Raw genomic sequence first — 11,848 nt, 5'->3', positions numbered from 1 at the left:
GAGGTGGGCCTGCCTAGCTCAGCCTGTCTGCTCCTGCCCTGTAGCCACGAGGAGGCGAGAGGATGGCAGGACCCTGGTGCTGCCTGTACCTCTGACATGTCCCTGTCACTGCCACCTGCTGCGGTAGGTACCCGTGACCTCTCTGCTGGGGCCCTTCCCTTTTCCCTGCCATCACTGGCATCTGGGTGCCAGGAGGGGGGACTGTAGTGAAGGTGTGAAGCCATCTCAGAGGGGACACAGCAGCACAGACATGCCTGGGGAGCCTGGACCCAGATGTACGGTAAGGCACACACTGCCTGTCACAGTAAACATGGAAGACCAGAAGGCTGACCACACTGTACCTCTCATTTCAAGCATCTTCAGGCCATTTTCACTCAAGTCTAGCCTTGGGCCTCTCTATGAACAGGAAATAGCTGCCACCACAGGCCTCAATTTTATTTATTCAACAAGAGTAAATGGAGGTAAATGTGAAAACAATGGCCTTAGACAAGTATAAAGCTGAGACAAGCACAATCAGAATGGGAACTGATGTCTGCAAATTTTGGAAAGAAAAAACCTTTCTCTTTGTTCTCATGTTTTTTAGTGTCCTGTATGCAAAACAGTTGTAAATGAAGTATATCACACAGTACGGTGCAGTTAAATTGGCTTGACAAATGCACTGATGTCTCTTGCATGTGTGACAGGCAATCCAAATCACTTGTTTTATTTCACTGTCTTGCCTGTCTATTAGATGCTTCTGCAAAGAGGTTAGTCTGCCTTCTGTTGTCAAAATTCCCGTGTGTCTGATTTCCATTGAGATATCTTCCAAACCTTTTTACCTGGCTGTGTGGCTAGTGATTGTTACTTTTGGCAATCAGCTAACTACACTGCCTAGTAACTAGGCTGATGTGAGACAGTTCCCTTTCAACTCCTACTTTGATGAAGACTGGGGTTTTGTTAAAAAAACCTCTTAGAGCAGGTTCTAGCACTTTTAAGTATTTTCTCCATTATTAAAATTCTTGAACATTAAGCAAAGTGGCCAAGTAAAAAACATTTATAGCATATGGTGAATTTAATATTTAATCATTGCTCAAAACCCCTTTCACTTACTAGCTCGCTAAATAAGACATGAAAGCTAAATGAAAATTATTTTCCCAATACCTGACAGATAAACTGAAGGGTACAACCAAAAAAATTCTTAGTCCAATCTTGGTGCATAAACAATTAAGTATACAATAAGTCTTCATGTGGCTAAACAATTTAAATACAACAGACAGCATTCTTGCTCCAGGAAAGTTCCTAAGGGTTTTAGCACTAATTTCAAGAAATCTAAGATTTCACTTGATATTGCTAACACGTACCATACGCTTCTGTTGGACAGCTAAAATTCTGGAAATAAAGCTGTAAATGAATAAATATTATTAATAATTTTGCACTAGGAAGAAGGATGACCTAAGGAAGTTTTGTGGTGCAGTTTTCTGTACTGAGATTGTAGCAGGGAATCCTGTGCCTTGTTTTGATGGCAGTGAAGTTAGTGATTGCGAAGCAATGGATACAATCAGCTAACTACACTGCCTACAAACCAAGCACTACTCTGGTGATGAGGTCATGGCATTCAAACCTAGAAAAAAAGAAAGCACTTCCAATAATTGTATTAACATACTCTATCTCCTCAAATGCTCTTATAACAACAAGCAATTGACAATAATGGAAAACATTGGTCATATCACCCTTAGTGTTATTCTACTAAATCCAAAGTCTTTATATCACAAATTAATGGTTCTTATTAATTAAAAACTGCAGTGGATGCATCACAAAGATCAGTTCAGGAGTGCAAAGACAAAGCAATGAAATACTAAAATTTAAATTATAATGCACCACAATGGAAATGGGAAATGAGAAAAGCCTTGGCATGCAATCCTTGCTGCATGAATGCAGACTAAGTGGTAGCTGTATTCGGAGCTGGAAGTGCAAAAACAGCTGCATATTTGGGCCAAGACAAAATGTTCAACATGAATAACATTCTACCTGGTTTACAGCATGTCAGCTGTTAGTGCTTATGTCACGGTGATCCTACGTATCCTTGTTCTCTAGTTGGGGCATTTGAGTTAATGTCCTACAGCATGGGTTTCATGCAATTTCCACTTAAAGGTTTTCAGAGGAAACTGCATGTAACTACAGCAGCAGTAAGAATGGTAGAATTTCACTAGTTCCCTGAACTTCAGAAAGCTTTTTTTTCCAGAAAAATATAGCAACACAGATCGTGCTGGTAGTCAGATGTCAGGCTGCTCAAACCTTTTACACTAATTTGTGTTAGCTAAAGAAAGTAGCAAATCTGTTCTGGAGAACAAAACTGAATATGTGTAAGTAGTTAAAATCAATTATGCCTTGTGTCTAATACATGTGTATGCAACTAATAATGTGATAAAACTATTTTATATAGATTTATCAGGCTATTCCTAAATCAGGAATGAGACAGTCTGCGAGGTTACAAGGATAAGTTTGTCTGCAAATTAAACAATTTTGATAGTTTTCACCAATAAATGCCTTATTGCTAAAATCCATAAAAAGAATTCAGGACTTACCATCAAGAAGCTTACCTTGTAATAATTCTGATAAGGACTGCATTTCTAATAAAATGCTTAAAAAGATTTAATGGAAAGGGAAAAATGGCTAGCTTCTTCACTCTTCATTTCCTTCCCTTTCCCATGGCTGAGCACAGCAACCTATTGACTAAGAATGCAGCAGTCTTTCACTGGCAGACATGCCTCTGGGGATGGTTCCTTAGGTGGCCTCTGGGTGCCCCATCTCTTCCCTTGGGACTCCTGGGCTGGAGTGTCCCCAGTCTGGGCTGTGGGTCAGCCCTATGCCTGTAACCTTTGTGTACACTCTGTTGTCATGGTCACTCAACTGGGGCTTGTGCATGGAGACTGGACCGTTGCTTTGAAACGTGCAGATGGCTCTTGCCATAGGAAGCTTTGTTGCAAAAGAGGTTTCTATGGGCAAAGTCAATATGAAGCACACACGGAGTTTCCGCCCTGCTCCTGTGGACAAATGGCTACAGGTTGTGTCACAGATGCCGAAGGTGATCCAGGCTTTAGTGTCATATGTCGCAGTCCAGGCACATGCCTCTAGGCTGATATCTGGATACTGGGGCTTCAGCCTGGTTTTACTCATACCAAGAGTCTAGCTGCCATAGGAGGCCCCAAAAAAGACTAATGGCTCAAAAGAATTAATGTCCTGTGCTCCTGGCACTGGGCTGCAGTAGGAGGCACATGCTGCACATCTTCACTCAACGGTGACCCATACCACCCTTCTCCCTGTTTCTTGGGGGCCTAGTCAGCCATTTGTATATGCTTGCTCTCGACTTGTTCAGCTCACCACAGTCCTCTCACTCCCTTGCATTTCAGTTCTTGTTTCTCTTACGTAACCCTTTGCTCTTTTCTTCCTCACAATCAGCACCAACACAATGCCATCCTGCTGCCATTTATTTTTGGAGAGGCAGAAGGCAGATAGATAACCCCATATGGATTGGTACAATGCTGACTCTCCCCACTTTAGGCTGTCTTTTTCTCCATGCTAGCCACACTGGCAACCGAGGCAGAGCAGAAGAAAAGACGTTTTGTGCTCTGCATTGCCTCTTTTTGTGTGGGAGGGGGAACTGCAAGAGAAAAATAACAAGCTCCTCCCTGCTATGTTAGTGACAGTGGCAAGATGTGATTCTTGGATGGTGATGTGATCCACAAGCACTGTAAGAATAAGACTTTCAAGAGTGTCTAGTGATTTGGGGTATCTAATTGACCTGAGATGCTTTTGAAGGGCTTGTCCTTTAGAAATTTCTGGGCATCCCACCCTCTCTGAGAACTGCATACTTCTGTAAGTCCCATGTAAATTGTGTCCAGCTGGATGGCTCAAATCTCTTGTCATTTCTGAAAATCATGGCATGCAGATAGGGGGAAAGAAAGAACTGACAAAAGTAATCAACACTTGATTACATTAGCAGAAAAATTTACAAGGCTACAGCAATAGCTCTTAGACTGCATAAAATAAGCCCAGGTAGCTATGCAGTCTTTCCTTTGCTATTTAATTTTAGAACATGCTAGACCAGCACCAGTCTTTTTGTTTAAGTTTATTTTATTGCTTAAGTGGCTGAAGACTGATGATCTTAAATTAAATTCTAGCAACATGTGGTGCTCAAACACTTAAGATCCTCTTCAAGAAAATTCAAGCTTTTCCCAATTCCTATATTGTAATATGAATTGAATTAAAAGTATTAGAAGGTGCTAAACATCTCTACATAGCCCCATGAACCACAGAGTTTTTCTCCTCTGCAAAGGAATATGACAATTCACAGAATGAGGGTAAAAGCAGATCCTGAAGTCAACTGTTACAGATGGAGTTGTGAGGCAGAGCGTCTTCTGTAGTTGTGGAATGTACCTCCTTAGCAGTTACATCTTATCTCCTGCATCTGCCCTGTATGACACTATTTTGTCATACCATCGTGGTTTGCCTACTTACCTGCACGATATGAGTGTTCTCACAGACCTTGTTTCAAAGACCTTTTACACCAGTGAGTGTTTTCCTTGGGCAGGAGGCTCCTCCTGATCAGTGTAATTATCACGGTCATACTGTCATGTGTGCTTTGAATAATAAAATATGGTAAAATCTTTAACCAGAAAAATTATCTGTAAATACCTCTCACTTAGGTTTTTGCAGAACACCCAGTGAGTAATTAAGTAATCAAGTAAAGATGAAAACCTTAATGGGAACATGGTTCATTTCTGAAATACCTATTCGTAATCCCTTTCATCAGGCCCAGAAAGTGTCTACTTATATAAGCTGAAAGGGAAAAATTTGTGAGCAATCAACACATTAAAATTTTAGTTTATGGCTGTGATTGGAATCAGTTTCTGTCTTGTTTCAGTCAAAAATAATTCTTTGCACAGAGACTGCATGACTTAAATAAAGGTGTGAGTTTTTAACATCCAGATACGAGGTTTCTTCTGCCCTCTGACATAATGGCATAGTCAATTGAACTGGTGCTGTGTTCATGCAGCACTACTGTTGTTTGTACATTGCTGTTACATGATACTTCTGAATGCAATCAGGACAGTATATAGCATGACAAAGCAAATGCAAAGTGCTTTTCTCTAAGAAGATTGTCACCTAGGATGTTTTCCCATATGGAAATAACTCAGGCTTACTGATTTTTATATCAATAGTTATGAACTTCAGCTGCTTACCTGGAGAAATTGTCTGTCATCCATCATCCACAAAAATCAAATGGCTTGTAGAAGGAAGATTGCTACTAGCAAGCTGCACTTTTGTTAGTTCCATGTACTCAATCCTTTAAAGCAAGAAAACTGCAAAAAATTCTGCAGGGGTGACTCTTGCCAGTAGTGTGTTTAGGGAAACAGTGTTTGCTCTTGGTTTGGCCTGCAGTTACTAGAGAAACTGTCTCTGACTCTTTCCCTTTGTAGTTCATGCCTAGGCTTGCCTGGTGACCCAGGAGACCCATAATTTAATCTGTCTAAGAATGCCTGTGCTGAGTTAGGGGCCTGATCTGAATCCCACTGAAGTCTTTGGACAGATTTCCATTGATTTCAGTGAGCTCTGGATCAGTCCCATGAACGTCCAGGCACTGGAATGCAGTGGTTTTTAGTGGTTTGGTTTTTTTCTCTTCCTAATAAGGGTTAAAAAACAACAGCACCATTTAACAAAAGGCGCAAATGTCTACTCATTTATCTCATGCATCATGTCACTCAGAACATTTGGCTATTCATCATGTTTTTTGCAAAATCTGATGGGATGCTAACAGTTTCTGTTTGGATGCAACTGGAAATGAGCGGGAGCACAATTTGTTGACTGTTACTTAATGGATCTCACATTGGGATGGACTGTTCAAATTTTGGTTTTGACATTTTGTTTCTTAGCTACTTATTATTCAAATAGAGTACCCAGGGCTACGTTTTCTTCACGTTGGTGACAACTGACAGCGTTATGAAGGATTTGAGTTCAATGAATCTACCTAATTAAAAGAGCCAGTTTTTCTTGTAACTGAAATGGGAAGCCAGAAATACTCACTGCTATTCTGGTTTCTGTGCCACTAACAGAAATACTTTTGAACTCCTGCATGATATTAAAAATACCGAGTTAAAAAGTTCTCAGAACCTTACTTCTGTATGAATGTACAGCCTTAATGATTAGAGCCAACTAGGTGAATTGCCAAGAACTTTGCTTAAATTTTCCTGTGTTTGTTGTTATAAATGTGTGAAATTTGGCCTGTGTTTTGCCTCCTAACATCCAAGAAATAGCACCTTATTACATGACTGATTGCACTGCTGTAATCTGGTTTCTCAGGTGAAGAGTTTGTTTACTGCTGACTTGCAGTTTATATGTTAACTATGGCAACAAGTAACTCAACAAAAGGAGGTGTTGTAGGGATTCAGACTTCTCTTTGATTGTCCTTTGTGGAATCTAGTCACTTCACTCTTGTCACAGAATTTCCTAACTCACAGGGCCTGCCTGGACAAGTTGGAGAAAGTAGGAGGGCAGGAGACAGTTCAAAGTCCCATCAACTGATGTGTCCCACTGATCCAAACCAGCTTGACATTTATTGAGGAAAAGACAGCTAATTCCTGAGGCTGAACTGTGTCAGGGTCAGATCCCACATGGAAACTGTGATCAGATTATGGACTCCAGGGCAGGGGATGGACTCCCTATGATGCCTGCTGCTGTTTTGCAGTGCAAATCTTATTTTAGCCTTGATAGTTCAAGAATAAAAGGAAAATAAGGTTTATAGGAAGAAGTCATATCTTTTATTAGATTATAATATGATATTGTGAAAAAAATCACATGAAGACAAAGAAACCAGACTAAATAGCACCTTCCTAAGCTTTGGCAAGAAAGACAGCATCATCCCTGGAGCAGTCACAATCTGTATGTCTGCATGAAACCCTGAGTGGACTAAACTGCTATTGAGAAGAACTTCAAAAACTATAATTACGTGCATTATCCGTCATTTTTAGGTGTCAAATCTTGCTCTCATTTGACGTTTTCCTGGACACTGATTTTGTCAGCAGAGTTAAAAACCCCCAGATCTGTGGTAGTTGCTCCCAGCTGCGTTTTCTTAGAAGTAAAGACACTAGAAAAGGGATCAGTTCATTGCATTTGCCTCATATTTTGCATGTATCCTAGCTTTTTCCTCTGCAAAGCCTTGGGATACTTGTTTATAACTCCAGTAGAAAATTCTTAGACATTTAAGATACTTCATGATGCAAGTGTCATCTCTTCGGGAAATAATATGTGGGGACCTCAGGGGTGGCTAGACAAGAATGCTGGAATGCTTTTCAGGAATGTATAGCTCTGGCAGAGCTATGACCAGTTCCTGCAGTGTTAGAATGTTACAAGACATTGCCTCTCAGGATTGAAGATTGTTCTGGTGCTGTTCAGAGAGCTGACAAGCCACCATAAAGCATACAGTGAGTCAAGAATGAGTCTGTGAAGACCTACTTACAGGAGATCTGTATCTAGCTGTATCTGTTAGTCTAACCACCGTCATTGATGGATTCACTCTTAAAATGACAAACAACCCCCCATTTTTTATAACGCCCACTTCTTACGCAGTTCAGCTACACTCTGTAGCAAAAGCTATGTGATCAAAAGTTTCAAGTCACTTGAGAACTTTTTTTTGTTCTTTTAACATGTCACCATGCAACAGATGTTTAAAAACAAAGAAAAATTGATGTGGCTGTAAACATGGTTTTCAGTGTTTACAAGGGAATCCATTCAGATCAGAAAATGACCCATCAATTGCCTGACATTTTTAAAGCAAGTTTAATCTCTAGAACAAAATTCAGGCCTCAGGCATGAAAATCCAGTTTGCCTGTTTAAGAATGCTCATCTGTTGCCCAGAGCTAATTTTGGTGTGCTGGATGCAGACAGCAGCGAGTAAAAATCTTCACAGGCTGCATAGAAAGAGGCTAACCAACTCCTAAAAAACGTTGTGTGGAAATTCTTCCCAGCAATGCATAGCAGTGGTTTCCTGTTGTCCTACGTCATTCTCCAAAAAGCATAGAACAGGCTACCATTGCCCTCTTATGCTATATGTGAAAGGGAAGGAATGACTCATGGCTTATGTATGGAACAAAATCCTTATGTGTCATCACAAGCAACAAAGTGCAGTGCAGAGCATGTAATAAGGATACTCTTGTGGTCAAAACACTGGTGTACTATATTAAAGCTCAACTCCTGACAGTGGTGAATGCTTTTTCTGAAGATTCATTATCTATCTCATACTTTGATTTCTCTTTCATTTGAGTGGTTATTGAAAGTTCCCCATTTGTTAAGGAAGTTTTTTGGTATGTGAGAAAACAAAAGAGAAGACATCTCTTTTTTTGTAATTTATTACTCATTCCTTAAAACCAGAGTTTCTACTAAAAGTGTTGGTAAATATCTTTTTGTGATGCAGAAAAAACCTGTAAAGAGCAAGGAACTAACTATGTGATTGGAGGAGAAAAGAAATCCAGAAATAGCCAGAAATTCATGGTTTAGGGTACACTTCTGCAAAGAAGTGTAATTCTGTAAATTTGTGCCTTTGTGCTTTATTTTTCTTATTCCCTGTCTTATATCACAATCTGTTCACAAGACTGAAATGTAAGCACTTGAATTGCTTGGCTGCAACATCTACAGTCAAATTAAGAGCCAGTTTAAATACTCAGCTCTTTTTACCTTAATTTGTCCTTTTGTCTTGACAGTTCCTGATATCTGACACTGGAGGCACAACTTCATGAGACAGCAAAGGGAAAAAAGAACACATCAGCTATTCTCTGAATGTGTCCCAGTTAATTATTGCCTGAAGGTTTAAACAATGAAGCACTCACATTTGAGAAACTACTTGTGTATGAACTCTTTAACACAGCCATTCACACTCTGTATGAAATGCCTAATAATGTGAACATTTATAAAGATCACTATGAAGATTAGTGTTATGATAAATACAGTCATGCAATTTTCAGAATAAGGTATACCAAAAGTGATAGCTTCATAAGGAAAGCGTGTTTTGTAAAGTCTTCTAGAAGCAGCCAAGTGCAATTTTAATAATTAATTAATAAGCCGGGTACTATTTTTCTCATGGTGAATATTTCACTTAAATATTTCACAGATGTTTATGAGATAGACAGATGGCCACAACAGAATACAGTACTGAATCAATTAAATATACACTAAAAGAAGGAGATGATATTGGAATAAAACCAAGTAAATTGGAAATAGCTTTGAAACCAGCATGTTAGTTAGTCTTATGGTGCACACCTGAATATTGTTACATTCCTCAGAGCCACATGATTTCCTGTTCTATATAAACCCTAGGCAAGCTATACTAGAGGATGAGTGAGGGAGGATTGGGGTGCTGTTTTGTTCTCTCCTATATAATTAATATAGGTTCTTGTAGCATTGGATCTGTTTCCTTAGTGACTATTTGAAGTTGTTTGTAAAGTGTATCTCAGGTTTTCAACAACTCTGGTCTGAGAAGGTAATGTTTGTGGTCTTCATTATATGTAAAAGAACTATGTAATTGTAAGAACTGCTGGTTGTTGACTGTAATATCTAAGTGTTATATAATGAGTACTATCTTTAAACTCTTTTTTTATACTCTGTTAACTTGCTTAGTGTGAGTGCCTTCTAGTAATGCATTAAATAAGTTTCACTACCCAGAATTAAATTTATCAGTTGTTTGGCAATTGGGCTTATCTAGGCTCTATCTGTAATGGCTTATGCAGGTTTTACAATATCTGTTCTTGGAACTTGATAGTACCTTAATGTTATTAAATCTCTCTAGTGTAGTGTCTCATCTCTACTGATGACTATCCAACAGCTAAAGCACCTTGTGCACTTCAATTTAAAATGAAAGATGAAATTGCTGCCACAGTCTTCTTCATCACAAGGCTAGTGAAAAGGGAAGACAAGCTGAGCAAGCATAAAATGGAGAAATTTGCAGCTAAGCTGACAACAATACTGTTTGAAAAGTATAAGAATCACTGGTACTTGGACAATCCATCCAGAGGACAAGCCTTCAGGTAAGAGGACCTTTAGTAGAAGGGGAGGGGGAATGGAGCCTTTGCATGACATTCAAGATGCAGTGAGTACCCTTTCAGTGCCTGGAGCCCTTAAACTGGAGATAGGTGACACAAAATTGAAAGAGAACCCCTTACCTATACCTTAAGCTGGAAGGAAGAAGCATTATTAACTAGTAAAGATGCACTTACTTTGAAAGTAGTTTCACAGTGTGTGCTTATGTAGGTATGACTAGAGAGCTGAGCTGGGAATCTTAAGACAATATACACAGTGTCTTGAGTAGCCCTCTGACTTCTTGACTTCTCAAATGCAGAATTCAAGTGGTCTTAAACTGACTTGTGGAATTGTTGTAACTGCTTTTAATTCTCTTAAATACCAATGAAGTGAGTTGCTGCATTATGTGTTTAAAACAAACAAAACCTTATTTGGATTTACAAATTGGCTTGTTAGGCTAACTTGCTGGTTGGGGCTATAAGTGAGAACTTGCATCAACAGGCTAAATGTGTTGAGAAAAATAGTGAACTTAAGTGTACTTCTGTATGAGCAGAACTTGCAAAGTTGCAGTCAAATCCTAAATCCACCTGCACTTTGTTCTTACCTAGGTGTATAAGGATAAACAAACATCAGACAAGAGATCCACTGCTGGAGCAAGCTTGTGTGGAGAGTAATGTGGACTTTAATAAGCTTGGTTTGCCAAAAGAGATGACACTATGGGTTGATCCATTTGAGGTGTGTTGCAGGTGAGTTGAGAAGTTGACTAACATGTCAAGTGCCCTGTACAAACTTGATCAACTCCAAGCCTGTTACTAGAGTCTTGGTGTCTGAGGGTGTACTTACTAGTGTCAGCTGACTGCTGACAAATGTCCATGCTGCTAGTGCAGAGCTACATTATACAAATACAGTCACTTACAGATATGGTGAGAAGAACCGGCCCTTCACAATTGCACACTTTGAAGGACAGGAGAACCCAGAGCTTCCTCAGCAGATCAGCTATGCTGTTGACAGAGCAACACTAGACTATCATTCTGGCATTTCTTCAGATGAGGAGAGCTTCAACAAGGAGCCGAAAGCTATCCCCACTGTCAGCAATCCTAACAGTGTCTATCAGGTAAGCATGTGGTAATGGTATGTGGCTTTTGGTAAGAGCTAGCATCTGCCCTCTAGGTTCTGTCCATGAAGGAATGCAATAGACTTAACAATTGATGGCCAGACTAATCTTCCCTCTTTCCCAAACACATTTTAACATTATCTCATTTCTTGCTGTTTAGTTCAGTGACTACTGCAAGGCACCCATACAGCCCTGGTCTCAGTATCTTCATAGGAAGACCTATATGACTGATGGCTCATACTATGCCCAGCACAGGGGTTACAAAGTCCACAGGCCAACAGCTGCTTTCACAGGACTGCGTGTTGATAGATACCACTGGATCAATACCAAGCGGTAGATCTGTGGCTGCACCTGTTATAGGCTGTTGAAACACTGAGCTATGGTATGGGATGAAGGCTGGCACTACAAAGCTTCATAAAACTAGAAAGCACTCACTGTCTAATCCCTATCTCTTACTTTGTACATCTGAAACTTTGGGGTTTTATTATATAACCTTTTAAATGTTTTATTAATGTTAACATAAGATTGAAAATTAATGTGGGACTCTACTTGTAAGTTAAAAAGGAAATCATATATCAATAAATCTACTCATGTTTTTTTTAAAAGCCATCTGATCTGCTATCAGTGCCCTGAAGGGAGTTAAAGCTTTTTGGTGAAAACACAAGCAAGTCAAGGAAGATAAAAACA

At 39.6% G+C, this 11,848-nt stretch overlaps 1 protein-coding gene across 1 annotated transcript; it reads left to right on the top strand.

The window, feature by feature from the left end:
• Positions 1-9,882: 9,882 nt before the first annotated feature.
• BTG4 (BTG anti-proliferation factor 4) lies at positions 9,883-11,498 on the top strand. The gene is made up of 4 exons (XM_072884706.1): positions 9,883-10,055; positions 10,656-10,793; positions 10,966-11,161; positions 11,322-11,498. The coding sequence occupies exons 1-4, from the start codon at positions 9,883-9,885 to the stop codon at positions 11,496-11,498; spliced, it is 684 nt and encodes a 227-aa protein (XP_072740807.1).
• The last annotated feature ends 350 nt before the right edge of the window (positions 11,499-11,848 follow it).

Source organism: Ciconia boyciana, chromosome 20 (assembly GCF_034638445.1).
Source record: "Ciconia boyciana chromosome 20, ASM3463844v1, whole genome shotgun sequence".
NCBI classification, from domain to species: Eukaryota; Metazoa; Chordata; class Aves; order Ciconiiformes; family Ciconiidae; genus Ciconia; species Ciconia boyciana.
Note: the sequence above shows the minus strand (reverse complement) of the source record. Positions and strands in the feature narration are given on the sequence as shown.